This window comes from Fringilla coelebs (genome assembly GCF_963513975.1).
Source record: "Fringilla coelebs genome assembly, chromosome: 3".
Lineage (NCBI taxonomy): Eukaryota > Metazoa > Chordata > Aves > Passeriformes > Fringillidae > Fringilla > Fringilla coelebs.
The window spans coordinates 65,264,258-65,290,391 of NC_140030.1; the positions used below are offsets into that span (position 1 = coordinate 65,264,258).

At 40.2% G+C, this 26,134-nt stretch overlaps 1 protein-coding gene across 1 annotated transcript; it reads right to left on the reverse strand.

Moving 5' to 3' along the window:
* Nucleotides 1-1,316: 1,316 nt before the first annotated feature.
* LOC311152196 (uncharacterized protein) lies at nt 1,317-25,650 on the reverse strand (the record flags this gene model as incomplete). Its single annotated transcript, XM_084203055.1, has 14 exons — nt 1,317-1,438; nt 2,294-2,419; nt 3,617-3,751; nt 4,627-4,741; nt 6,353-6,481; nt 10,825-10,958; nt 12,096-12,141; nt 12,949-13,074; nt 14,301-14,383; nt 15,413-15,535; nt 19,931-20,050; nt 21,143-21,262; nt 22,180-22,299; nt 25,425-25,650. 14 exons carry the CDS (start codon nt 25,648-25,650, stop codon nt 1,317-1,319), a joined length of 1,725 nt encoding a protein of 574 aa, XP_084059181.1.
* Nucleotides 25,651-26,134: the final 484 nt, after the last annotated feature.

Here is a 26,134-nt window from a genome sequence, read left to right on the forward strand (position 1 = left end):
ACCCAGTATCAGCTCTAAAGCTCTACGTGCACATAAGAGTTATGAGACGGTCAGAAGCTCCTCAAAAGACAGTGTGCTGCTTTTGGCTAGGGTAGAGCTCATTTTCTTCACAGTAGCTCAAAGGGGGCCGTGTTTGGGTTTGTGCTGAACACGAGGTTGGTAACACAGGGGTGTTTTAGTTAGTGCTCATCAGCACTTGCACAGTCTGCCTCTCACACAACCCCACCTGCCTGGGGTTGCTTGCACAAGAGGTTGGGAGGGGACAGCTGGGACAGGTGACCCCAGCTGACCATAGGAACATTCCACACCTTACATTGTCATGCTGGGCATATAAAGCTGGGGGAAGGAAGAGGAAAGGGGGATGTTTGAAGTTACAGTGTGTGTCTTCCCAAGTAACCATTACACATGATGGAACCCAGTTTTCCTGGAGATGGCTGAGCATCTGCTCGCCCATGGGAAGTATATATGTAAGAAAATAAGTTTAATTTAAACACAAATACCTTTTTATTGTTCTTTAGTCCATTTAAAATGAAGTATCAATTCCTAATTTTGCCAAATATTTTCAATCATCTCTTGTTGCGAGTAGATTTGGAAATAATTTAATATTTGCAGAACACAGTTCAGTACTTAAACACATCTCATCCAAATTATTCATGGTTCCTGCTGTGTTCTGTACTTGCAACATTTTCTTGCCTTAACATGCCTTTGCTCTTCTGCTGGAGAGCAGTGCTTATAGTGTGGACAAGGACGAGCTGTAAAGACTTCACCCATTCTTGTTTCTTACAAATTTCTTCTACTTTGAGAATTGTCCCTCAGCAGTTACTTTCTGTAGTAACCTGTTTGTAGTTTTCTACCTTTATAGTGTGGGCTAATTCAATTATTTTCTAAAGTCCTTGGAGTGTGCTCTGAAATACAGGACATGGAACAGAAACAGAAGAAAGATAGATGCAGACCTGCATACTTGAGAGATGCCTCATCAGTGGAATCAGCCTGTTGCATGAATGAAACCTCATTAATACAGTGCTGGTTTTCTGAAGCGGGGGGTGAGGAAACCAAAACAAACCATGGAAGGTTAACCAAGCATAGCAGGTGTTTTTCAACATGTAGCCATGTCCTCAAGCACACTTAAGCAGCCAGCCAAAGGGTGCAAGGCATTGTGTTTTGACCTGCTCCAATTCTTGCTATCAGGACATCTCTCTTGTATGACGAAACTGCAAGTAGCAGGAAAATTACAGGAACCAAGGAAAAGAGTTTCTTCCTCTGAAAGTTCAGGCCCTTGGATCTGGTAAGTTTTCTTAAACCATTTGGCTTAAATATTAACTGTCTTCATGGCACATAGCTGCCCTAAGGAGCTCTTGAGTTTCTTCTGTTTGCTGACGGACTTGCTCAAGGAGTTTGGCCATTTGGCTTTTTCTGAATGCTAATGAAAAGTCTGGATCTGAAGAGGAATAACAGGTGTTAGGCAGCCTGCTGTTTTTCCCCATGTTCTAATGCAGATGCATAGAAAACTTATTTTTCAGGTTAGATACAGTTGGTCTTATTACAGGTAAGGCGGAAAAATACCACACAAAGCACATACAGATTCAGTTTTCATCCCTACAACCATTCAAGATTGCTGCTAAATTCTCCCAATCCAGATGTACAAATCTCAGTTGCCAAATTTAGCCTTATGCAGCAGCTGCCTATCTAGATATGGTAGGGTTTTGGCTTTGGCTCTACATACATAAAGATATGTGCTATATACAGTTATTACCACATTATAACCCTCATAAGTACTCACCTTTTATCCAAAGACAAGAAGACTAACTTAACCCAGTATAATATTAAGTAATGGACTTTGAAGTATGAAGATGTGAGACTTCCCAGCTTTACTATCAGCTAATCATGCAATTTCCTTATTTGCTTGCTTCATCAAAATAAACTAAAATCTCATTTGAAAAACTTTTAGGTTGTATCTACTGCCAAAAATTCTTATATGGGATAAGATTTTCCTGAAGTCCTGTTTCCTTGCTGTTCTGAATGCCTTTAGTTTTAAAGCAAACAAACAAAATCCTCCTGCCTTTATTGGGAGGTATTCTTAAAGAACTGTTTAAAATCATGTAAGGTAACAGCTACCCTTGAGATTATTCTGTTTTCTTAAGTGAGCAGAGCTAGTCCCTGGAGAAATTTGCACTGTCAGCAGTTGGACTCATCTTATAGGTCTTTTCCAACCCTAATGATTCTGTGATCTCTGTTACTAAGCAGTGCCTGTTTGCTGCTGATGGGTGCAGCAGCCTTGGCAGGAAGGACGTACCTGCTCGTAGTCTGCAGAGTGTGGAGATGCCCAGCTGCTGAAAACGGACCTCTTGGTGGGTAAGAAAATTCTTGAGGTAGGCTTGAATCTCTCCAATGTGATACTTGCACAAAAGCATCATTTTTTCTGCATAAATGGGAGAACTACTGGAGATCAATACAAGCCTTTAAACACTTTGAAAACTGATTTTTCTAACAACATTTCAATAATGACTCCTCCACCTTCAGCTAAAACCAACATTACTGCAAAAACTGGCAAGGGACTTCCCTGTGCTACAGCTTCTGATAAGACTGCTGATACTTCAGGTAAATAAAAAGATGAGTGGGCTGCTGTGCTGGGAATCTGATCCCTGTGCAAGGGGCCTGCTGATTGACAGTGGTTGGCCTGGTAGGTGAAGCTATCCATTAGATGATTAGTTCACTACATGAGAGAGAGTCTGCTCTGTTGCAAATCCTCTATGCTAAAAATGAAACAGATTTGCATTTTCCCTTACTGGGGACTAACCACAGATTTCAGTTTTTCTTATGTCTAATGTCTAAAATCTAACCATACCTTTCTAGAGAATGTGTCAAGTATCATCTGAACACCTTTTGCTTGCGAGTCTTAAAGACTCTCAGCTGCATGAGGCAAGTATTTAAGTATAAAACTGTTTTCTACAGGTAAAAATAATGCTCTTTTATTCTCTCTCATTGAAACTTGAAAAATTTTGGCTACATTCTTAAAACCACTTTACTTCACCGTTCCTGCTAATTTAGTCTAGAATTATATGAGCAGGATTTGGTTCAGCAAGAGGTTTTCTCTTGCTGGTCAGGGAGTAGAGTTACTCTAAAATTTTGGAACACAGCCTCTGCTGTCTGTGGAGGATGCCATCACATTTTACATACTGAGAAAGAAGGTCAAACAGAAAGATATAACCTTATTTGAAGTGACCCTTGTCTGAAACATGTTCTCATCTCTCCCATGGTGAGGAGTATGTTAAGGGTCTCCCACCTTCCTACTGAAGCTGTTTGCAAGGACCTGAGAATTCGCTATGGACCAGCCCTGCAGAATGGCAGTTCTTGAAGAAGGCAAAAACCATTTAAATCAGACCTTTATCTGTGGTCCACTTTCATCCCTGGAGTTTCTCGTGCCCTCAAGGACTGTTTTATTTCAAGGGTGACTATAGGCATTTGTTCTCTAGAAAATTTGTAGAGACCAAATGGGGGGATGATAGAGGAATGTTTAGAGGTTGTTCAGTGCCTGACAGTCCTTTGGGAAAAGCCTAATTTCACTCCAGACAGCCATGAGTCTCTTTCAAAGCACAGTTAATGCTGTGTGAGTTACCGTGACTGATCATGTGCTGGATGATGGAGGCAGCATGAAAGGATGGCTCAGGATGTTCCAGTTGGCCAGCCAGTCTCACCAAGCACTTTGTCAAAGGTCCATCCATCCACTGGACCATGTGTAACATGGCTCCTTCTGGAAGGCAGAAAGGTAAGAGAGTAGTCTCTAAATAGGAACTCCAGTGTCAAAGAAATGAAGCTGAAAGGTCTGCCAGAAACTGCTGAAATGGTCAATCCTTCATGCAACTGGAGAAGCAAAATAAGTGCTGAACTTGGTTAATAAGTATGTTTAGGTTGTTAAAAAGGGTCTTGTTCTGAGGTTATGCTCTCAGTAAGGTAAGGCCATGGATTTGGTTCATATTTTGTTGGCTTTTTGTTCTGCAAAAATGAATCACTTTATGTGCAAGATCCGCTCTTGGCCTATTGGGCTCAGTCTGTCCAGCAGCTACTGTGCTCTGCTCGCAAAATTAAATGTGATGTGTTGCCAGCTGCGTAGCCATTATACCAGAGAGAAGAGATGACTTGTTTGACAGACAATACCCAATGACAGAGCATGTTGGGAAAATTTACACTCATCCTTTCTGCTATAAAGAGTGCTGTACCTTTCATGAGTGCCAATTTGGTATCTCTGATAAATCCGTGTGCAAAAAATTTCAAGATCTATACCTACTTCGTATTTTAGTCTTTTATATCAGTTTCTGCAACGATAAAATTATTTCAGCCTGAGAAACTGGGAAATGTTACAAATAGAAGTAGACAGGCCCTGTACAGCAGTAAAGTTCAGCACAAAAAAATAATTTAGAGTAAAGAATTTTAAACAGTTGAACAAAAGTGCAGACAATGGAGCCCATGTATCCTGACAGTGAATTGGATTTTGTTCTTGAAACTTACAATGAATTTAAAAGGAAAGACTTGGGCTGTGTGTCCAGCTGTGCTCCATCTCCTGTTAGAATTAATACAGGACAGGTGCACTTCTCTGACTCAGCCATTCATGGAGGGTTGCTGCCATACCTTGCTTTGCTAGCTCAGCAAGGCAGGATGTCACGTAACGAAGGGAGTCTTCCTGAGTGTCGGTCAAAAGCATGGTCTGGAGGAGACCTTCCACACAGCGGCTCTCAGTGATTCTCTGCCACAAGAGAGAGATTCATGTTTAGCACGTCCATTATGTTTTAGTGGTGTCTGGGGGCTTCAGAAGTACTTCAGAAGTATTGATGGTGAAACCATCAATAATGGAAATGTCTCCTCCCAGATCTACCACAGCCAGGTTGAAAACACCTCAGATTGTTCAGAGATCACCTGTACTGAGATACATATTTTATAAACTGAGATGAAAACAGTAGGAGAGTTAGCCTGTGCTGACCAGGACTAAAAGCAAAACATGAGACCAAGAAATGAGTTCTGAATGAGTCAGCTGGAGGTGACTGGTTGCTACTGAAGTTGAATCATGAAGTCGTCAGCTCTCTGGGACGTCCTAACAATGGAAGCTGCTCATGTCTCCCCAAGTGAGCTCAGGTGTCTATCAGCAAAAGGAAGTATCTTTTTCTGATACTCATTTTATGCTGTGGTTTTTTAACTTGCTGTTTGGAGGTTCAAGGTGGATTTGAGACTGCTGCTCTTCAAGCTCCCACACTCTGTTTCTGTCCTGCTGGCATAAAAACAGCACTGCCTTTTTCCTCTTGTGCCAAGGACTTGGGTTTTAGGGAGCATTCCTTAGAATTGATCCTGGAAACCTGGCACTCCCAGTCATGTCTGTTTATTCACTTATGCAGTGAGAGCTTGATACTCTCTATATTATAAAGCTTTATCGAAGGTGAAGCAGCTCCCAGCTGATAACAGCATAAAGTCACAGAATTTAAGTATTTGAAAAAAAGACCATATTTGTCAAACTTTGAATGATGGTCCATTTTTATTCCTACTGTGGGCCTTGACTTTAAGGTAATATAGTTTCCTGCAAAACTCGATGTCACAGCTATTAGAAATTTATATAATTCTTATCTTAGTAAAAAACCCCATCATTTTCCTTCTGGCTGGTTTAAATCTCTGGAACTAGTAGCAATTGTATTGTGAACAGAGGGGAAAAAAAAGAATTGAGTTTTGAAAAGTGTGTGCTAGGAAGTGGGAAAAAGCAGAAGTGAGGATTTGGTGGGGTTTTTTCCTCAATATTGATTGCTACTGGTTGGTACTGTTTGAGCAAGGTACTCTAAAAGGCAAGGAAAAAGGAAGTGCATCCGTGCATATGGATTTTGAAGCAAAGTCAGCAAGAGAGATCTTTATAGCATTTTGGCATAGCTAGTATCTTTCCAAAGAGGCAAAATGTACATCAATAGTTGGTGTTTCACAACGAACAGCAGCTGAAGCTGAAGCATGAGAGCCAGGAAATAAAGATTCTGTTCATAACAGTCCTCAGATTTTCCTGAACAATTCCTTTAGTAACATTAAATGTTCTTGCTTGAACTTTTTATACCTGTGATGCAGTCAAATTAGGTAACCACATCATTCATAGCAAAAATTAGATATTTCTTATTTTAATTAGCTTTTTTGTATTGTATTGGGAAAAAATGAATAAAACTTCGTTTAATTATGGTCCTTTTATTCATATATGCAATTTTGTGTAAAATATATAGCAAATTGGTATATGTTTAATTACCCACAGAATTTTTTTTTTTAATGCTGATTTGACATAAACACAATGGCAACCTCACAGGGTATAGTTCAGTGACAAACATCATGTGCCTACCTGTCTGTTTTTGGAAAGGCACAGGTTTTTGATGATGCAAGCAGTATGTCCAACAATCACAGGATCTGTTTTATGTGCTGCCAGTAACGTCCCCAGGCTCTGTAGTAGCTCAGCACATGCCAAAGTGTCCTGAGAAGAACAACCAGTATCTCAGTTACATCCAATATGGACAACACAATACAGCTTTGCAGTGAGCCATGGAGAAATCAAACTTAGCTCTGCAAGAAGAGCATTAGTTTGCTTATTTAAACCAAGGATGTGGCTGGGTCCAGTGCTGCTTCTCTTAAGCATGGTCTGATTGCACTGACTATTGAACACTTGCTATGGAAGGCTGGAGTCTTCAAGGTCATGTAGTTTATTGTTGTTTCCATCAAATGCCTCACTGGGGTCATTGCTAATCAGGGGACGGATGTGTCCTGACTGGAAGGAGAGGTTGTCAGGGTTGCTGTGAAAGGCAGAACTACCCGGTGAAGTAGCAGCAGCAGTGCATCCTTGAGTAGCTCAGCAATTTATTTTACCTGGCTACAATAATGGGTTGTATGTTTAGATCAGTTTGTGATCAGGCACCTCTTCAGTAAACATGTCCTTAACAACATCATCTTTACACACATTTCTCTGTTGTCTGATGATATTTTAGAGGTTCTTTGCTGGGTATTTAACTCTGAATGCAGTCTCCCTCCAGTTACCATCAATATTACTTGAATCACAGAATGACCTGGCTTGGAAGGGATGTTAAAGATCATCTGTTCCAAGCCCTCTGCCATGAGCAGGAACACCTTCCACTGGGCCAGATTGCTCAGAGCCCCATCTAACCCAGCCTTAAACACTTCCAGGGATAGGGCATCCACAAATTCTCTGGGCAACGTGTCCCAGTGCCTCACCACCCTCACAGTAAGGAATTTTTTTCCCTAATATCAAATCTAATCCTACTTTCTTTCAGTTCACCGCCATTACTCTTGTCCTGTAGGATCCGATCAGAGTCTGGATTACTGCACAGGCAGTTACCTCAATAACAATATGGATTAAGGGGGTACTACTGTGTGTAAGAGAAACCTGACTTCAACAGAGTTTGTTTTAGGTCTACAGTTAAAAGCAAAAGATTTCCTCTTGGGAGTCTTTTTTCGTTCAGTTTCCTTCCCTTAGCAATTTAGGAGTTTTTAATGCAGTTCTTCTGTTTGTTCACAATATTATTTGTTCACTATATTATTTGTACTACTTGGAAACTGAGACACATTAACAAGAGAGCTCAATAGAAAACAAATTATTGCTATAGCTATAAACCGCTACAAAAAAATCACATAAATCTGAAACGTGAAATATCAGGATCACTAAAGCAGTGTTGAAAGGCTGATGTCTTTAAAAGTTAGTTTAACTTTAATCTTTCTTTTGCTTAGGTTAAATTGCAAAAGTGTATCTTATTTTCTTTTAATACCAGCTGACATCTTCACTTAGCTCATTTTAAGCACTGTCACAACCAGCAATCCTAAAATAAGACAGGAAAGTAAATTGAAAGGGCAGTTCTGTGCCTAAACACAGGGCATTTAAAGAATCCTATATGCAGACATGACAGTAAATTTTCCTTAGATTTTCTTTAAAGGAAGAAATAATATCATTTTAGATAATCCAATTAAATTACCACTGATGACTGTCTTCTATGCTTTTGGGGCCAAATGTCCTCTTTTCTATGTAATCCCATCAACTACGATACTAGTTTTTGATTTGCTACAACCTGAGAGGAGGAAATTTTCTATGGATTATAAAGGAACTTTCTAATATATAATGACTTCCCTGCCAAGATCTTTTGTTTATTTAGGATCTACATTAGCAAGTGACAGTACTTGAATTTTGCTGAACTTCTTTTTTTGGCTGGAATATGGCTGAGATCCAGATTTTTTCTGGCTCAATTCTGCACAGTGCAAGAGAATCACGAGAAAACTGTGAGTAAAAATAGATTGACTGATTCAGATGGATATTGATCTAACTTCTCCCAAGACTAGAATATTAAAAAAAAAAAAAAATAAAGGCAAGGAAAAAAAAATTTCAGCAGCAAGTGTGCTTACAGTTGCAATGCTGCACTCATACTCCTTCCACAGGGATTTCTTGACAAGGTAAATATTATCGCATTTACCAGTTAGCAAGATGTCAAGGCAAAGTTATTTTGTACCTGGAGTGGATATTCAGTGGCACCGTCTGGAACAGACAGACCCTGACTTCCAGGTCTTTTGCTCAAAGGAATTTGACTTAAAAGACTGTTTTCTCACAAAGCCTGTTTCTTTAGTGTTTCAGGGTTGGGCTGTCCTTGGGAAAACTGAATAAAATTCCCTCTGCAAGAGGGAAGTTTTCCAGCCCTTGCTGGGAATCCCTGTCAACAGTCTGACCAGGAGATTGCAAAAAGGGGGCTGAAGCAGGGCAAGGAGCTCCAATGAAGCATTCCTGGGGGTTTGCTTCATGGTAACTAAAGGGCAGACAGCTTCTGCCCCATTGTATCCTGGGTAGTATTTGTAATAATTCAAGCATCACTTGACTTGGTTGTAAAGGTTAGCTTTGTTCAGTGGTTTGTTTTCCAACAGTTGTTCCCATGGAGAAGTCTCTTTTTTAGTCACAGAGAATTCAGCCTGAGTTAGAGAAAGAAACGTTGAAAAGACTTGAAAAGCAGGCCAGAAAAGGCCCAGAGATGGGGAGGCAGGATATGAATACAAAGAGGTCAGCCTCTTCTCAGAGTGCCCAGGGCTCGCTCGCACAAAGCAGCAACACTCAGTAGTCAAGGACAGCCGTGTTTGCTCGCTAAAACAAATTTAGAGATGTAGATACTTCTCACTGGGGAATAAAGTGGTTTTGCTTCCCAGCCTCCTGCTACTGACCCTTTTTCCCTCATGAAGGATGGGCTGTGTCACCACTGGGGTAGCGAGGCTGAGTTCGCAGTGTCTTTGTTCCCACTGATGCTGACCACATCTCTTTGTGGCCAGGGATTTGAAACACTGGTAAAGACAAGTTTCAGGACCAGGGAGAAAAGGATTTGTGGGTACTCTTTCCTGGGAGAACAAAAAATGTGAAGGATGTTTGGAAACAAGAAAAGCAAAACTGAGTGAGGACCATGTTCCAGCATAATGTCTCCTACTGAATAACATATTTACTGTGCAAATGGCCTTCAACTTATTAATGCATTTCAATTGTAAGCTTGTTGAGAGCAGATTGTACGAGGCAGTTTGACAGGCAATGAGGATGTTCTGTGCTCATGCAGCCGCTCTGCCTTGTATAGCTCTGTGCTCTAGTTGCTGCCTTTGCCTTCCCAGGCACTGAGCTCACCCATTGTCCCATCACGTCCCAGAGGTAGGGGAGGTTCAATTTTGGTTTGCATACAGACAACTGAACTGTAACACACCAAGCTTTCCAAACCCAGAGTAAATTCCCAATCAGGCTGAGTGTATTTCAGGCACAAGAAGCACCTAAGGCCACCTGAAGCTATTCAGATGCTGTCACTGCTGCTTGAAGCAATGTGGCAGCAAAGGTTCTCACATATTTTTGCTCTAAGTACCCAACATCTGACTACCTTCAAATGCTGTTGTTAGCTTAAAACACTTAACAAAACCTTTCACATCTATGTTCTTAAGGATGACTTTAATTACTGTAAAGAAAAGTTTATTTAAAAATGAGAGTAATCTGTCAGTACTTGCTGTAATTTAATTGTAGTCAGACTTCTTCATGTATTTGCTAGTGTTGCGCTATTAATGGTGGTGTTGACCCTGAACATGGGCAAAAGAATCATTCTGTGACTTAGGACATGAGGATACACAGTCCTGGTGAAGGTCCTAATGCATTAACTAAAGATAGACAAGATTTCAAATTCTGTTAGTCCCCCTTTTTGTTTTGATGCTAATTCAAAATATGTCAATATTCTACAAATGCATTTTTGAATAACAGTGTTCATGTAGGGAGTAACATGTATTTGCTCTTTGTTCTGCACTTATGCACTTTGAATGTGTGCTGTAAATCAGTTTCTCTGCTTTTCAGTGGGTGGGGAAGCTCTGTGGCCAAGAAATAACTTCCTTGGCTGCCCTCATGGTGGCAGTCTCTCATGGTGCTGTGTATGTCCTCCCCCACGTGCACCCTTCTGCAGACCTGTGGTCTGGGGACTGAGGGGACTAGAGGGAGTTGCAAGGGGTGCAAGGCAGTATCCACATATCCAACGGCTCTGACATCCATCTGCCCCTCTCCTCTCTCGCTGGTCTCTCCTTTGGATCCCACCCAGCACAACAGATGGCTCCTCAGGTAGCTAGTGACCGTGCAGATGCAGTAAACGAAGCCTTATTACTTTGGGTAGGAGAGAGAAGGGTTGGGAAGTCTCCAAGAGTCTGTTTGTCCTTCTCAGATTGCATTTCATAGGCTGTTTTGCCATAACAGAGTGTTACCCCCAGTGGTGGCCAGAACTAGTCTTTCCTCTCCCCTAGTTTTTGGGAAATGACCTGCCATACCTGGTTGGGCGGGTGCTGGGAGAGTATCCAGAGCAGAGCAATGGAGGCACGACGCACGTCCTCGTTTCCAGAGGCCAGGAGAGAGCACAGCTTGGCCAGGACGTTCTCAGCAACCATCTCGGCCTGGATGTCCACTGGCGTGGGAAAACAAAGGAGGTCAGGGCGGTTCAGAGCACCGCAGGCAGTAATTCAGGCTCTGACTCAAACAGTTGACTGTTGCATCAAATCAGAGGGGACCTCCCCACCTCCGTGTGATGGGGCAATGCCAGATGTTCAGTTATAAAAATAAACCCTCATTTGTTCTGCCTCCTTTTGCTGAGGGATTAATACAAGCTTGATGGCAGAATGTAGGTTTGGGCACCCTCAGCCTGTGTCTGAACTTCAACAAAACAGAGTGAGGGGAATTTTCTGACTCTATCACTGGCATAAGGCCAGGTAAGAAGGTGGCAGCTTCTGCTGAACGAACAGAAAGGCCTCCCAAGCACCACCTATCTTGCTGAGTTAGGGGTAGGCAGAAGAGAGCCCAGCCATCCCACTGAGTTGTTATACCCCACTTGCTCCTGCAACCTCAGTGGGTGCACTAAAAGGCAACCCCAGAGGGGTCAGCAGATGGAGAGGCAGATCTAAAAGGTCAAGCAGACCCGGTGTTTCAAACAAGTCAAGGAGTGGCACAGCACTTCCTTCACTCTCAGCTCCTCTATAATTGTGACTGCTTGAAAATTCAGCACCTCTGCATTTTCTAGATCAATAACTCTACCCTGGAGTCTGGGACTTCAGCACTGAGTGTGCCAGTCCTCTGCCACTATTTCCTGAATATGTCATAGAAATGAATCTTGGACATTTAATAGGGTTTTTTAGGAGGCTGACAAATGCATGGGAGAAAATTATATTTAATGATAGACAGGATCATGCCTTGGAGAAGACAGGTCCCCACTCAATAAGCAATTTCAGAAGACATTCTGTCCTAATTGGGTTTAATGCTTAGGAAACGTGGAAAGAAGGAAAGCTTAGCAACTCACTAAGGCTCTGTGCATAAGCACACCTCTGCTGCCTTTCTCACTTTCTCCAGATACTCCCCTTGCTACCTGGGAGCTCTAAAACAGATTTAGTTAGGATATGCACTGCACCTTCCTCTTCCCTTAACGTCCAGTTAAAATGTAGAAAATGTCTCTTTGCTTTTGATAGGAAAGGTTCCCAGCCCACTGTGCTCACTCTGAAAGCAGAGAGAGATAGAAATAGTGTGGTTTCTTTATCTCCAAGACATTGCTTACCACTGGTAGCCAAATTTCTTAGGCAAACACATGCCTGGCTTGAAACCTGCTTGTGCCAAAGAGGAAAACCAAAAATTAAAAATGAGAGAGAGGAGGAAAAAGAGCAGTTTCAGTTATGCATGTTCTTGCCTATTGCACACAAAATAAACATGACAACACTTGCAAGCTCTTACATTATCTTCAAGAGTAAGTTTTGGCACATGTTTTTTTCAAAGTTTTGATGAAATTTTTTTTCAACCTTCTAGTATCAGTCATCCTATTGTTGATGAAGAATGCGGTTCAGATGTTGGCTTTATTTTAGAACATCTGATAAGTTATGAAAAAATGATTTGCTTTATGTTTTTTTTCACCTCCCTTGTACACAGAATTTCAAGTTCCACAAGGAACTGTGGTTTCTTGAAGTTTCCTTGATGTGGCTTCCAACAAAGCAAAATTTTCAAGATGTCATCCTCGAAGCCATACAGTAAAAGTTCCGGACACCAAAAAGAAAAAAAAAAAGCAGCACAACAGATGTGTCAGACAACTTCTGTCACAGACACAAGGACCAAAGACAGAGCCTGGACAGGGCACTTCTCACATGATGTTTCAAGTTAATAGCATACAGGCTATCCTAGTCTAAAGGAAGTGTCCAGGGCTGTAGAGCAAGTTTAATAATTTCCCTTTGCTTTCTTCATACATTGACCTTTTAGAAGCCATGTATTTTCTATTATAAGTGTCTTTTCTCATGGGAAAGATGCTGCATTAGGTACCTGTACAGTAGATGAACAGAATGATGTGAGGCTGAAACTGGAAGCCCAAGTCTATAGCTCTACTTGGATGCTAAGTCTTCACAAAGAGAAAGCTACAGCTTTACCTTGTCCACAGAAGAGGACAGGAGAGAGATCAGTGTCCGCAGCAGGAATCTGTCACTGGGTGCCAGCAAGGCTTTGTGGTGCTGAACATTGGCTGCCACGTTGCTCAGGGCAGCACAGCTGTAGTACTGCAAAGAACCAAGAAAAAACATAAGAGAGAGGTCAGAGTGGTGACACACTGAAGAGAATACAAATAAATTGGAGAAATGCTCAGATTTAAAACTGATAGAAATCACATGCTTTTTTATCCTAAGGGTGTTTATAGGGCTGACACAACATGCTGTCACTGCTACAGCAATCCTGCTGGGGAGAGTAGTACATTCATTAGGATCCTGGCTGTTTGGGAACATGCTCAACTGCTGCAATGACATTGCTGCTGGCCTCATAGTCATCTGCATCTATTGTATTATATGTTTACACTGATTTACCCAAGCTGGATGTAGCTATTGCCCTAGCATGTCAAGAGATCATTTCCAAAGGATCTAACCATTAATGCTAGGGACGACTACACATATAAAAGTACCTATTACTAGGGAGGTACAATTACAAGAAACAGGTTGAGCTACAGAAATGGAAATTTTAAGATGAATCTCAGAGAAATCTAAAAATGCAGAAACAGTTTGCAGAAAGCAACTTCAGAGGGTCCATCCCTTCAGACATCTAAAAAAATCTGAGTAGAGATAATTAAATTGATGGGGCAAAAAATTCTGTGCTACTCACAGGACTGAATAAACAAACTAGCAGAGTGTAAGGCTTACAACTCTGATACACAGTTTATTTATCAGCACACTTTTGCACTAAGACGAGCTCTCTGCTGAGTGTGCAGAATCACAAACAGGTGTCTGTGATGGGCATAAAATAGGATGCTTTACAGATATTTACAACAACAAGAAAAAGATCTTTTCAAGTTGTCTTCTTAGAATACTTAGTAACATTGCTTAGAGTGGATGACCAAACTTAGGATGAAAAAAACCCCCAAAAAAAAAAAAAAAAAAAACCAAACCAAAAAAACAACCACAACAAAACCCAGGGGAAGAGACCTATCTGCATCATGTCTGATGATCTGAAAAACACAAGAAGGTAGCCATATAACAACCCTGTGCATGCATTAATGTGTGCTGGCAGAAGAAGTTTTGGATCATAAACTTTCTCCTGTGCAGAGAGACAAATTGGGTCTTTTAATATATATTATGTGACTGAGCTGAGTTTCACCAAGGTGCTCTCCCATGTTTCTCCACTTCACTAGAGAAACCATTCCTCCTCTTCCCCCTTTTCATTTCTGCACACTGAGGTTTTGTGCTCTCCTTACAGTCACAATGTTACTGTTTTAAAATCTGACCTATTTTAGTCATACCTGGACTTCTGAGTCAGGAGATTCCAGCAGCAAGGCAAGAACTGGTAGGGCTCCTTCCTTGCACAGGACTTGTTGAATTTTCTCTGCCATTAAAAAGAAAAAGTAAAAGTGTCTTCCTCCTTCCCTCCCTCTCATCTGGAGGCACCATTCAAAAGGGATGTGCACAGTTCTTGGGTTCTAAAGAGTGCTGATGTTGTCCAAGTATACGCCAGTCAGTGTGATTGGAGAGCATATAATTTAGAGCTTGTGTAATGCAGCAGTATGCAGATATTTTAGCAAAAAGACTAGCAGGCTGTCTGATTAAGCTTTTGATGGTTTTATACTAAAAACTGCTCAGAGAATCTGAATTGCTGGAGAAGCTGAAAAGCCTCAGCTATGATCTTCACTATGATTTCTGTGTTTTAAAAACAAATTATTTAAAATATTCTAAATACCAGAAATGTAATAGCCAACTGTATAAGTTCTTGTCAACTGTTTCCTTCCACAACACAGAGTTCAGAGATGTCGTGACTTTATTGTTTAGCTCTGTGGAATAATGGTATCATCTTGGTAGGTGAAATTTAATGCTGGTTTGTTTCAGAGTTAATTATGGTAGCCTACATATAATTGCAGTGGACCAAGTACTAGTTTTGATAAAGCTCTTTGCAGATATTCCAGGAGCCTTTAATGTCTGACCTGTGATCGTTATACTTAGCATATTCCAGCACTGAGTTTGTCAGGACAAGCAAAAAGCTCCTAACACTTGATTTTGTTGGATAAGCTCCTGAGATTGCTTTAAAGTACACCAAATGTCCTGCTAATTTTTTAGGCCAAATTATTTCTTTAACAAATAGCTAATTTTTTTTTCCTATTTCTTTGACTGATTGTTTAAATATTCATATACTAGCACCTTGGATTTGAAAATCAAGCTTTTTTGTTTTGCTACTAGGCAAAAACGGACCTGTACCAGCTAAATTTAAATCATCAACCTGTGGTACCAACATGAATGCCACATGCAGAGGAAATAACTTGTTGCTCAAATATGCTTTTATTCTTGCCTTAAGCTTTAGAATTATTTTTCTATCAGTGAGTTCTCTTTTGGCAATTTAGGTAAACCATTAGTCCGAAAGTACCTGATTGTGTGAGGTTCAGAATAGCACCAACTGCATTTTGTTGGACTCTGGGATCATAGGAATTGGCAAGAGACAGTAGGGGTGTAACTCCTCTAGCAGCACCAATAGCCTCTCGGTTGGACTCTGGAGAAAAGAATCAGAGAAAGAAAAAAAGAAAGCAATATTTACTGCCATCTTACTATGAGCCACAAGCAGGACAACCAGCAGGACTATTCCTTGGTGTTCCCTTCTCTGATTTCTCTGCATGCTCACAGGAAACTCTTAAAAATTCTGAGTTTCACAGGAAGGAAACCAATTCATGATTTCTAGATTAGCCATAAATCACAGCTGGTTCAATGCATTTGGTTTGTGACTAGGATAATTAAAATATCCTTAAGACTCTTTAAACAGGTTAATAGCGTTGTACTTGCTTCATAACCTTGGTATGTCTGATCAACCTATTCACAATGTGATAACCAAAAGCTACATCGTTAACTGCAGATAAGGTTTCATTAATTTAGTAGGGTATATTCAGGCCCCAGTTCTTTCTTGGAATGTCCCTATATTACTCACTTGACATCTACAAACAGTGCAGAGGTTTCTAAGGACAGAATTTGATTTAACCATTGGAATTAAATTTGAAAAGATTATGCTTTTTTGAAGTGGTGATTTCTTGCATGGCAATGTATTAAGTTGTACAGTTGTATTGAACATCCTGGAGTACAAGGAGAACTCAAAAAAGTCTGCAGAGTCCCTTAGGACTCTTGGATGAAAAACTGGTAAAAAAGAAAAACAAACTATAATACTTAATTCTGTAAAATTAACAATATTTATACACAATTTAAACAATGGCCAGTCTGTGGAAGTTTGCTGAGAGAAACATGAAGCAGACAGAGCAAATTAAAAAAAGGTATTTTGAGATCAAGTCTTCAGGTACTAACTAACTTTGAGAGTTATGAGAACAAAGCTGCTAGTTTTATATCTAAAGCCTATATAGTGGGGAGCTGACATAGACAGATAAGCCAGGATGTTTATTCAAGTATAGTTCAGAGAGTATCAGTTTAATATTCCAGGGCAAGTGTTTTCTGTCTTCCTATGAGTATATACTCAAGTAAATAACTTTTATTCTGAAAAAAAAAAAAGAGAAAAATAATTGTTCTGGGAAGAGTATTCTATTTAAAATAGTTTCTCCATGTGGGAAGCTATTATTCTGGTGAAATGTTCTCCCTTTCATAGACAAGCCCTTCTCTAATCTTATCTGCCTACATACCATTCTTTTGTTTCCCTCAGTAGAAGCAGAAAGTCTTTTGTATGACTCCAATGGGTGTGATGCAAACTACTCAGGTGAATAAAAAAGAGAAGTAAAAAGATTAAGAAAGAATTTAGATATCACTGGTTCCCTTATTCTTGTGCACAATATACTCCATGAATGTTTGTGAATGTGGAAAAGAACCTTACCTTTGAGAAAAGGAATTATGAACATTTGGACAAAACTTGGGCAAATTCTTTCTTCTATCAGATATTGTGCCTGAACACTTGTTTTACCAGTTTATGATGATAGACTGGATGGAGAAATTTATCTCACCAAGATGTGCAACTATTGCCATCTCTGTAGGAGAGGTGGCAGGCTAGATCATGTTTCTCTCCTGGATCACCTGTTTATCTTAAAAAATGCAGTCCCTCCACTGATGCCGCTGCAACCACTGACTCCTTGGAATGCTCTGAGAAGGAAGCCATGTGTTCGAGATGCTACTCTAAAGTGGGGAAATCAACATCTACTCAAGCTGTGTTTGAATAACTCACTAATTTATAAATTCTTTCTTTCCACTCTCTGACATTTGTGTGCCTAAAAATTCCCATCAGAACAATTTTGAATGTGCTTTGCACTCAGTGCATCCTCCCTGTTTTAGCTTAAAGCAGATGTTCAGACCCCCCTAAAACCCAAACATGTGAGCATTTAGTTCTGAAGTACTCTCAGTTCTTATCTCAGAACTGATTACTTTCACTGAGTGATTAAAAAGCTGCAGATAATTGCAACTATGCATGTGTCCTTTTGCTGTGTGGACAAACGCTGGTGTTGGAACAAACTAAGCTTCAAATATTTTTCATCTGAATGGGTTAGTTTGTTCTTCTTATTTTCAGCTCCCTATTGCAGTAGGGAGACGACTCAGTTTACACATGACCTGCAGTAACATGACCTGCAATAACACTGCTAAACAGTTTCACTCTGTACATAGTCTTGCATGCTTGTTGCAACAGAATTAAGACCATTCTTAGATGCAGAATTTTAGTCACCTTAAAGCCATCTAAGGATCTTCCTAATTTGGTTGCGCTTCCATATTTATCTTTTTTGCATAAATGGTCTTCTTGAAGGATATGACTGAACAGGTTACTTTTCTCTAGCAGACACTTAAAAATATCAGAGTCTGCGAGTTAAAATTAAAATAAACCCTGGAGAATTGCCTCTTGCTTTAATCTCATTGCTGTGGTATCTAAATATAGTCTGAAAAACAAATAAATGGATCCAGCCCATTTGAATTCTAGTTAAACTGGGATCCTCAACACTGGTCAAATACCAGGCAGCTACCCAGCCTATGCAGGAGTGCCTACCTCTGTGATCAGCTTTGAAAGCTCCTTGAGTGCTTCATTTGGAGTACTTGTGCTCAGAAGGACATTGGTGTTTAAGGGAATGTGCAAAGGCAAAAGAGGACCACAGGGAAGGAAGGTAGCCTGGATCTGCAGTAGCTGAGGGTTCCCTGTATTCCAGGTTAGACATCTAGAAGAATAGGAGTGTCTTCAGGACTAAGTAACATCCTTAGGAGCCCAAACAAACCACTTTCTCTGTGGACGGTTTAAAACAGGTGAAGGGACATCTCTCTGTAATCTTTAGGGGCGTAACTTCACTGACCCTACACAAAGAGTCCTTCTACAGCCAAATACCTAAAAGTTTAGTGATGCCATGCCTAATTAAGACATTTAAATGAGGCAATTTGCATTCCACACAAAGTAATATAGTATGTAGAATTCTTAACCTGACAATAATATACAATGCCTAAAAATAAACTCCTAAGGGAAAAGTGTTTAAAAACCTGAAAATAAAACAAAAAAGTGGGATAAAATGTAAATCAGCACTTTCATGTGGTTGGACCCTGCTTATCCACTCCTTCTTTGCAACATAAATACTTAAATGAGAAATTAACATTTTCATCATGCTTCCCTCAGCCTTCTGAGACACCAGATTGCAACCTCCCAAGCTGGAGAAAGAAGCTGGCTACAGGAAGGGAAACAAATGTGAAAACATGGCTTTTCTACAGACTTGTACGCAATTTCTACTGGAGAACTATGAGTTTGCACAAGGTAGAGTAAAACAGACTAACATGATAACCTTTCTTTTGGTAACTGTGGCTGAACTTACCTGTCTGGATACCAGGAAAATATGAATATCATTATATGAAATATTCATAGTTAAGCAGAAGATGGTGACAAATGAGAGTAGTACGTGATGGATAAAAAAATGACTGAAAGCAAATTGGCAGCAAGTTTTGCTGAATGGGAATGACCACCTGGGAAGAGGCTACAAATGAAATTCCATGAGGGCTAGCCTGTATTTGCTTTGAACCAGAGAGTTGAAACAAAGACACGAATGTAGAACTGTCAATGCAGTGGAGGACCAGAATATCTTACAAATAACAGACGAGTCAGAATACTGAAACAATGGAAACAGAATGAAACCTGTACAAAATGCAGGGATGTACACTTGGAAACGTGTGGTACAGAGCCTTGACTACTTGGTGTCTGCTGGAAATAGCAGCAAAGGAGGAGCAAGCCTAAGTGATTAAGTCAGCTGTAGGATAACAACGTCACCATGGCACAATCACCAAACCTGCAAGTGTTACCACGAGATGTACCACAAAACCCATTTCCATATGTGCCACAATAAAAGGCACAGGTCCAGCTGTGAGACCCCAGCTGAAGTACTGCACATTTCTGGTGACTTCTCTTTCAGAAGAGATGAATCCAAAACAGAGCTCCTGCAGCATTTATCTATATCTTGGCACTGTAACAATGCCTGAAGCCTGTGGTATCACCATACGGCACATGCAAATGCTATGTTCCATTCCTGGAACATATCATTTACACCCGGAAGGACTCTGAAGATGAATGGAGAGTCTCACAAGAGGAGTCTTAAAAGACCTTGGCTTTCTCAGTCTAGTAAAATGAAGGAACCTCATCAGCATAGACATCAGAGGGACAGAACTCCTGAAGCAAAAGCCAATGCAGACATTAATTAAGATAAGCCAGTCATGAATACATTTAGGATGAAAATCAGGAAAAGGTTTGTAATCATAAGAGCACAAAGGTCAGAAACACTGAGAAAAATAACTGGAATGTCAGGAGGTTGAATTTATTATGTGGGAATAACAAAACTTGTTGCTGCATCTTATGACTCTTAAGCCAATTGCAAATAGGTTGTTTCATCTTATGATGGAAGAGTTGAATGAATTCACAGCAGAGGATAAAGGCAAAGAGAACACTCACCTGAAACAGCCAAAGTCATGATGCAGGCACAGGAATTACACTGGACAGTGGGATCCTCTGATTCAAGCAGATCCAGAATTGGCTCAAGTAAACCCATTTGGACAACTAATTCTTTGTCAACTATTCAAAAATTCAAGAAAAAATGGACAAATAAAAAAAGTAAGCAGTTAATGATTTTGTGGAAAGAATACAGCGTCCCTTGACTGCTTTGGAGATATACATTACAATTATACAAAACAGAACTAAGATAGAAACTGCCAGAAAGCCACTCAAGTCCCTAGCTGGGTTTGCTTAATTCTCCTTCAGATCCATGAAAGAGTGTAATGGATGTTTGGAGGTGTTAGGCCAGAAGGTCCCAAATCAGGTTAATTTGGGCAAGAGCAACTGCAGCTTTCCAATAGGTTCACAATTTACTCAGCAACCCTCCTCACCCCCTTTCTTTTTCTTCTGAGGTCTACTCTTTAAATACCATTTTTCTTTGTAAATAGTGACATGATATTATTTGTAGCAAAATTCTGAAAAAAGAAAGCAAAGAAAAAAGTTAGCTTCGCTGAAGACTGACCCTGTCTTCTGCCATTATGGGACTGCAGGATGGAACTCTTGTTGTGGCCCAAGTGACCAGGAGTGCAGTAGTAGGTGCAACAAAAACTCTGCTGATGAGGTGTGGCATGTTCATGCCCTGTCTATCAACATAAACTTTATTGGGAAGTTATTCTTCTGCATCTCCCAGATTCTATCTCAAGTCTATTTCCCCCTTTAGTTACAGCAGCAAGTGAATTATACTAAGAGTTTAAACTTTTTTTTCTCTGCAAGCAAGTTAAGACTAAGGTCCAGTTTATAAATAACCAGAAAATGAGCACTGTCTCACACACAGAGTTTATTTCTATTAGCTGTATCCGTTGTTTGAAAGGAAAAACGTCTGTAGATCCAAGAATGAGAATAGAATTCCCACACTGTCCTGGGAATAATTTATCAGCCTTTGCACACAGATCCAAGAACTCTTGTCATATTATATTATGTAGCTGGAGGGATCTGATCTATCTTGGTGCCACCAGAAGCTATGTATCTTGCAGTCAGAATCAGACTCACACTTGTCCTATGAGGAACACAAAAAAAGGAATCTAGATTTGCGTAGAAGTGCCGACCTTCTGTCTGAGTCTGGCTGAACAGATACTTCTTCACCTGAAGAGAGATGTGTCATTAATTACTCACTATTTCCTTCCAGCAGGAAGTTGACAAGGGACAAGGAAGACATCTGCTGCACCTCCAGGTCAGCAGAACGTAGTAAGGCATAGAAGGGTTCCAGATGCTCCACAGGCAGGGGAATGTTCACTGCAAGAGAGGAAATATTCATGAGTCCCATTGTTCATCACAGTCACATTTTTCCCTTGATGGACTTAAGCCTGAGGTGCTCCCATACGCAGGCTGAGTGGTATTCACCTTCATTACTAGCAAAAACAGGGCAAGTTTCCTGAAGAGGTTTTGAATAATCAAGTACTTCAAAAACATCATGGGAAGGGAAGCAGTGTGCCTTGCTACCAAACAAGTCATTCTGCCTCACAGCAGGTCCTTGCCTTGTGGCTACCTGCACTTTTTATCCAGAAAATAATACATGGGATAAGGCTATCATCCAAGTGACAGAATATTTTCTTTGAAGTAAAATTTAAATAAAAAATAATTAAATTGCAACCTGCTTATTGCTAGTATTTTTACCTTTTTGTAGAATTCAAACTCTTGCTGATATTTTATTTGGGATATCTAGGCTTACTCCTAACCATTACCAAACCACCTCAAGAGCCTAGTGCTCCCACAGAATATTTGGAACAAAGAAGAATGTGTCCTTCGTAACTTCTCACTACAATCCATCTTCTGGAGCATTGTCCTCTTTTGTATATAATTTTTAACATTAACTGGTCACTATGTCCATTTCCTTTCAACATATTTTGACTGTGTTGCTTTTAGGAGATTCAGTATACACTAATACTTTGGGTTCTGCTGAGCTTCACATAAATATGACAATTTCATAAGTAACAGTCTTTTATAATTTTAAGAGATATCTCCTTATTGCAAAACCCAGAACTGACTCTGCCTATGTGGCAATGACAGTTTTCCATCCGCCTTGGCAAACAACATGGCATGAAAGCAATAAAAAAACTTGCTTAATGAATCAAAAGGAGCTTCACAGTTTGAAATAATATTTTTATTTATAATTACATGAAAATTTTCTAATGCTTACTGAGATAACTTACTGTGCTGACTCATATGCAGGTAATAGAGGGCAGCCGACTGCTGTAAACCTGGGTTTTCTGAAAAGGATAAGGTCCTCAAGGCTTCCAGAGGGTCCTTTCCCAGTGGAGACATTTCAAAATCTAAAGATGTAAAATGACAGCACAGGCTTAATTACATCTGTAAAGGGTTAGTTTACAAAAAGAAATTAAAATTTAAAGCCAACCAAATGCATAAGGATTTTTGTACCCCATAAAGCCCATCTATCTTTATTCATGTTTCCATGAGCAGAAGCAATAGATGAACTGGGAATAACCTGTCCTTGGCAATGCCTCTTGTAAAGCTCACAAAGCTAGTGATTGGAAACAAGATAAGTTATAACCTTTAGACACTTTTATACTACCTAATATAAATGCAGGTGTCATTCTCCACAAAAATCTTTACCTTTTTCTGAATCTTTGTTAAAATACGGAATATGGTGTTCTTAGCTAAGTAAAAGTATATATTTCTAATTTATTTTGTATTTCTATATATATTTATAAGTATAGAAAGAGTTTCTATATTTCTAATTTACCACATCTGAAGTTCACTGTGTTTCCTGTCTTGGGTATTGAAATACAGGATTTCAAGGAATAGCAACATGGACTGCAAACCAGCTTGCTTTAGGCTTTAATTTCTAGCATGAGGCATACCTGTTCTCAAGTATGATAGCTCCCCTATGAATAAACCAGATGTTCAACAACAGTCATCAAGCAATAGCAGTCATGCATGACTTCTGTAAATCACTGCATAATATAATATGTGGAATGGAGCAGCAGAGAGGAAAGGAATGGGACATTAAACGAAAGAACAGAGTTAAAAAGGCAAGGTATGACTGATCAACTGGTGGAGCACACAATTATAAGATATATTTTCAGGCAATAGATTAAAGCTGTGCAATAATGATCGAAATATCTCTGTGAAAAATATCTAGCTATTACCTCCACAGGACAAAGAAATGTGAGGGATATGAGAAGCATGAGTGTGTGAAGCATCTCACAAACACAGCCAATATCTCAAGCCATTAGAAGCTGCTGACATGTCAAGACTAGCAAACTCCTACCCTCAGGATTAGGCAAGTGAGCTTCACAGAACTTCTTCATATAAAGATAATTTTAAAAAATAATTAGTAGTATACGTAAAGGGAAGGACTTGCCTGTGTGTGCAAGGTTTTAGACAAAAAACCCAAAAAAATCTCTTCATGTGGTTTAATTCTGTTCCTTTCACTATCTGAACCCAAATCTATCTGATTCTTCTATATGTGGTTTTGTCTGGGAGAGTGATAAAACTGAAACCACTCAAAATCTTCATCTGCTGAAAATATCAAAATTTGCTGCCCTGGTTAACAGATGAGTGTGATGATCAACCATTAAGTCTCTCCTTGCACCCAAATTGTCCAAACACTGTCTTTTTGCTTATTATATTTTGTTTGCTTATTATATTTTGTTCCTATTTATTATATTTTGTTTTGAGGATAGGCTAGTTCCCTCTTGGAATAAAATACAAAGGTAAGTGTTAAAGTAAGAGGGATGTGTGGGTTCTCTTTGTGAGGCTTCCCCGCCTCCATTTATCTAGGCAGTAAGATTTGGCCATCCAGACAACCAGATTGGTTCTGCTTCCTGGGTGCTGTATGTGCCCTGTCACGGACAATGGGACCGCCCTGAAAACCCTCATTGTCATGTGTACTGTTGTCAGAGAAGCTCTAGACTTTCTTCTGCTGTACCCCAGCTCCCACGGATCCAAGACAGACCAGACTTTTGAAGAGTGATCTCAGAGAGGAAAGGATCTCTCAGGAAAACACACATTTAGTCTTTTCAGGGAACACCAGTGGCTGCTACAAGGGGCCCTCCTGGCCTCCCCTTCACTACATCTCAGCCATCAGCTGTGCAGGGATACTGCCAAGACAGTCTCCTATAGAGTCAGGAGCGCACTAGACTTTGGAAGAGAAAGTTCAGCCCTGGAAGATCTCCACTGTATGACAAGCTGAAAGATCTGTCCCTATTCTGGATATGAATGTCTGGATTTAAACCAGCGCTAAAGGGGCAACAATCAGTAAACCTTATCAGCAGCGCAGGACCCACCACATCCGCTGGATAATGGCACCAGCTAATACCAACTGAGGCTAATCCACACACATTCCCAACAACCAGAGTCACAGCAATTATTCCAAGGCTGTTCCATGACAGATCATTTCAAATAGAATTAACCATGTTACACCAAGGAAAAATGTGTCTCCTGGTTCCCTTTACAAGATTGTTTCATGTTCCCAAAAAGACAAGTAAATGAATAGTAGCTCCACACCCTTCACACAAATGAAAGTAGACGACTATGCAATATTGTGTAGTAGCTTTAGCCCAAAGCCATTAAACATAAAGTATACCCAATTAGTTGTGAGACAAAGCAAAACCAATCAAGCAATGACTCCTTTATCTTGAGATAAGGACTATTTTTAGATTGGACAACCAACAAAATACACTCATTCAAGATGACTGCAGAAGTGAAATAAAAAACCAAGTTTTCCTATTAATATTGTATCCTGGGACAGGACAAAGAGGATATCACAAACAGAAAAACAGAGGAATTAGGCAGATAATTTGTAAAGCTAAGGAGATAGATGAAGAGTTATGGATCTACTTTGATTCAAACAGAATCCCATGATTGTGATTAAGCCTGATGTCTAAAATGTTTGCACGAAAGCACCCTTGCTTGGAATCCTGAGAGCTCAATGATGCTTGTCTCAGGGTGACTTTGATCGTCCTTATGTAAAGCCCAGACATTCCTAACATAAGTCTCAGTGTTCAGCCAACACAGAGGCGCACAACTGTGCACATCACACTGTGATGTGCCCACTCACAGCTCAGCACTCACACAGCATCCAGTCCTATCAAAGCCTATGTCCAATTTTGTCAGTTCCTTTTGACTGACTTCAAAAAAGTAACTTTAATTTCTAGAAGGACTCACTTTTATGAAACGCATTTACATGGGTTATATATTAACAGTGGTGGCAGAGCATGGAAGTGATTGACCGTTTCTACCCAGATCCAACTGTTGCACGACTTGAGCCCTTGGTGTCCTGTACACAAAGAAAATGCTCTGTAGCTCTGGCCTTTTCTCATCATCACCAAGCTGCTCAATGCCATACCAGAGCAGATCAGCTAGCAATCTGCTTTCAACCCACAAAATTAATCCCCTTGCTCTTTCACAATCTTTTAGAAAAAGAAAGTCTTACCTGTTTCAATATGCTGCAGAAATTCCTGTGCAGTCACTCTCTCATGAGGCTGTAGGATGGGCTTGTACAGCTGTCTGTTTTTAGAGCTGTTCTGTTTTAAGCAGGAGCAATTGCCTATCAGAATTAAGCATTCCTTGATGCCTTGCACCAAGTCAGAGGACATCCTCTGAACAAAGCCTATGAAGTCCCGCAGGAGCTGCATGCATCGTCCACATAGCTGACCCATTCTTGTTCCAGCAGCAGCACAAAGCAAGAAGAAAAGGAAGGAGATGGAAAAAAAGTTTCTTCTCAATTTGTTTGCTTTTTGCACTAGCTTGCCTCCTCACTGTTTGTTCTGTCTTACAGATATTAACACCACACCATGTGCAGATGCTGTAAGGCAGACAGAGACAGACTTCTGTGTCCAAAAAAATACATTTCACAAGACTGGTTTCTGCAGATCTCCTGAAGTTCATAAATTATTATTTAAAATGAGTGCACTGGAGACACGCCTTCCTTTCACTAAGAGAAATAAGATAATGACCTAAACATTTCATAGAGAACAAATGGAGTTTAGGTTATGGAGCACCCATCAAAGCCTGGATGAGGCTAGAAAAACTCCAGGATAATGGAAAATGCAACCTGTTTTTGTAAGGCAGCTTTCCACATGAAAGGCAGGCACCACCTTGTCTGCATGTGTACAAGCTGCAGCTACCAATTGGAGAGAGGAA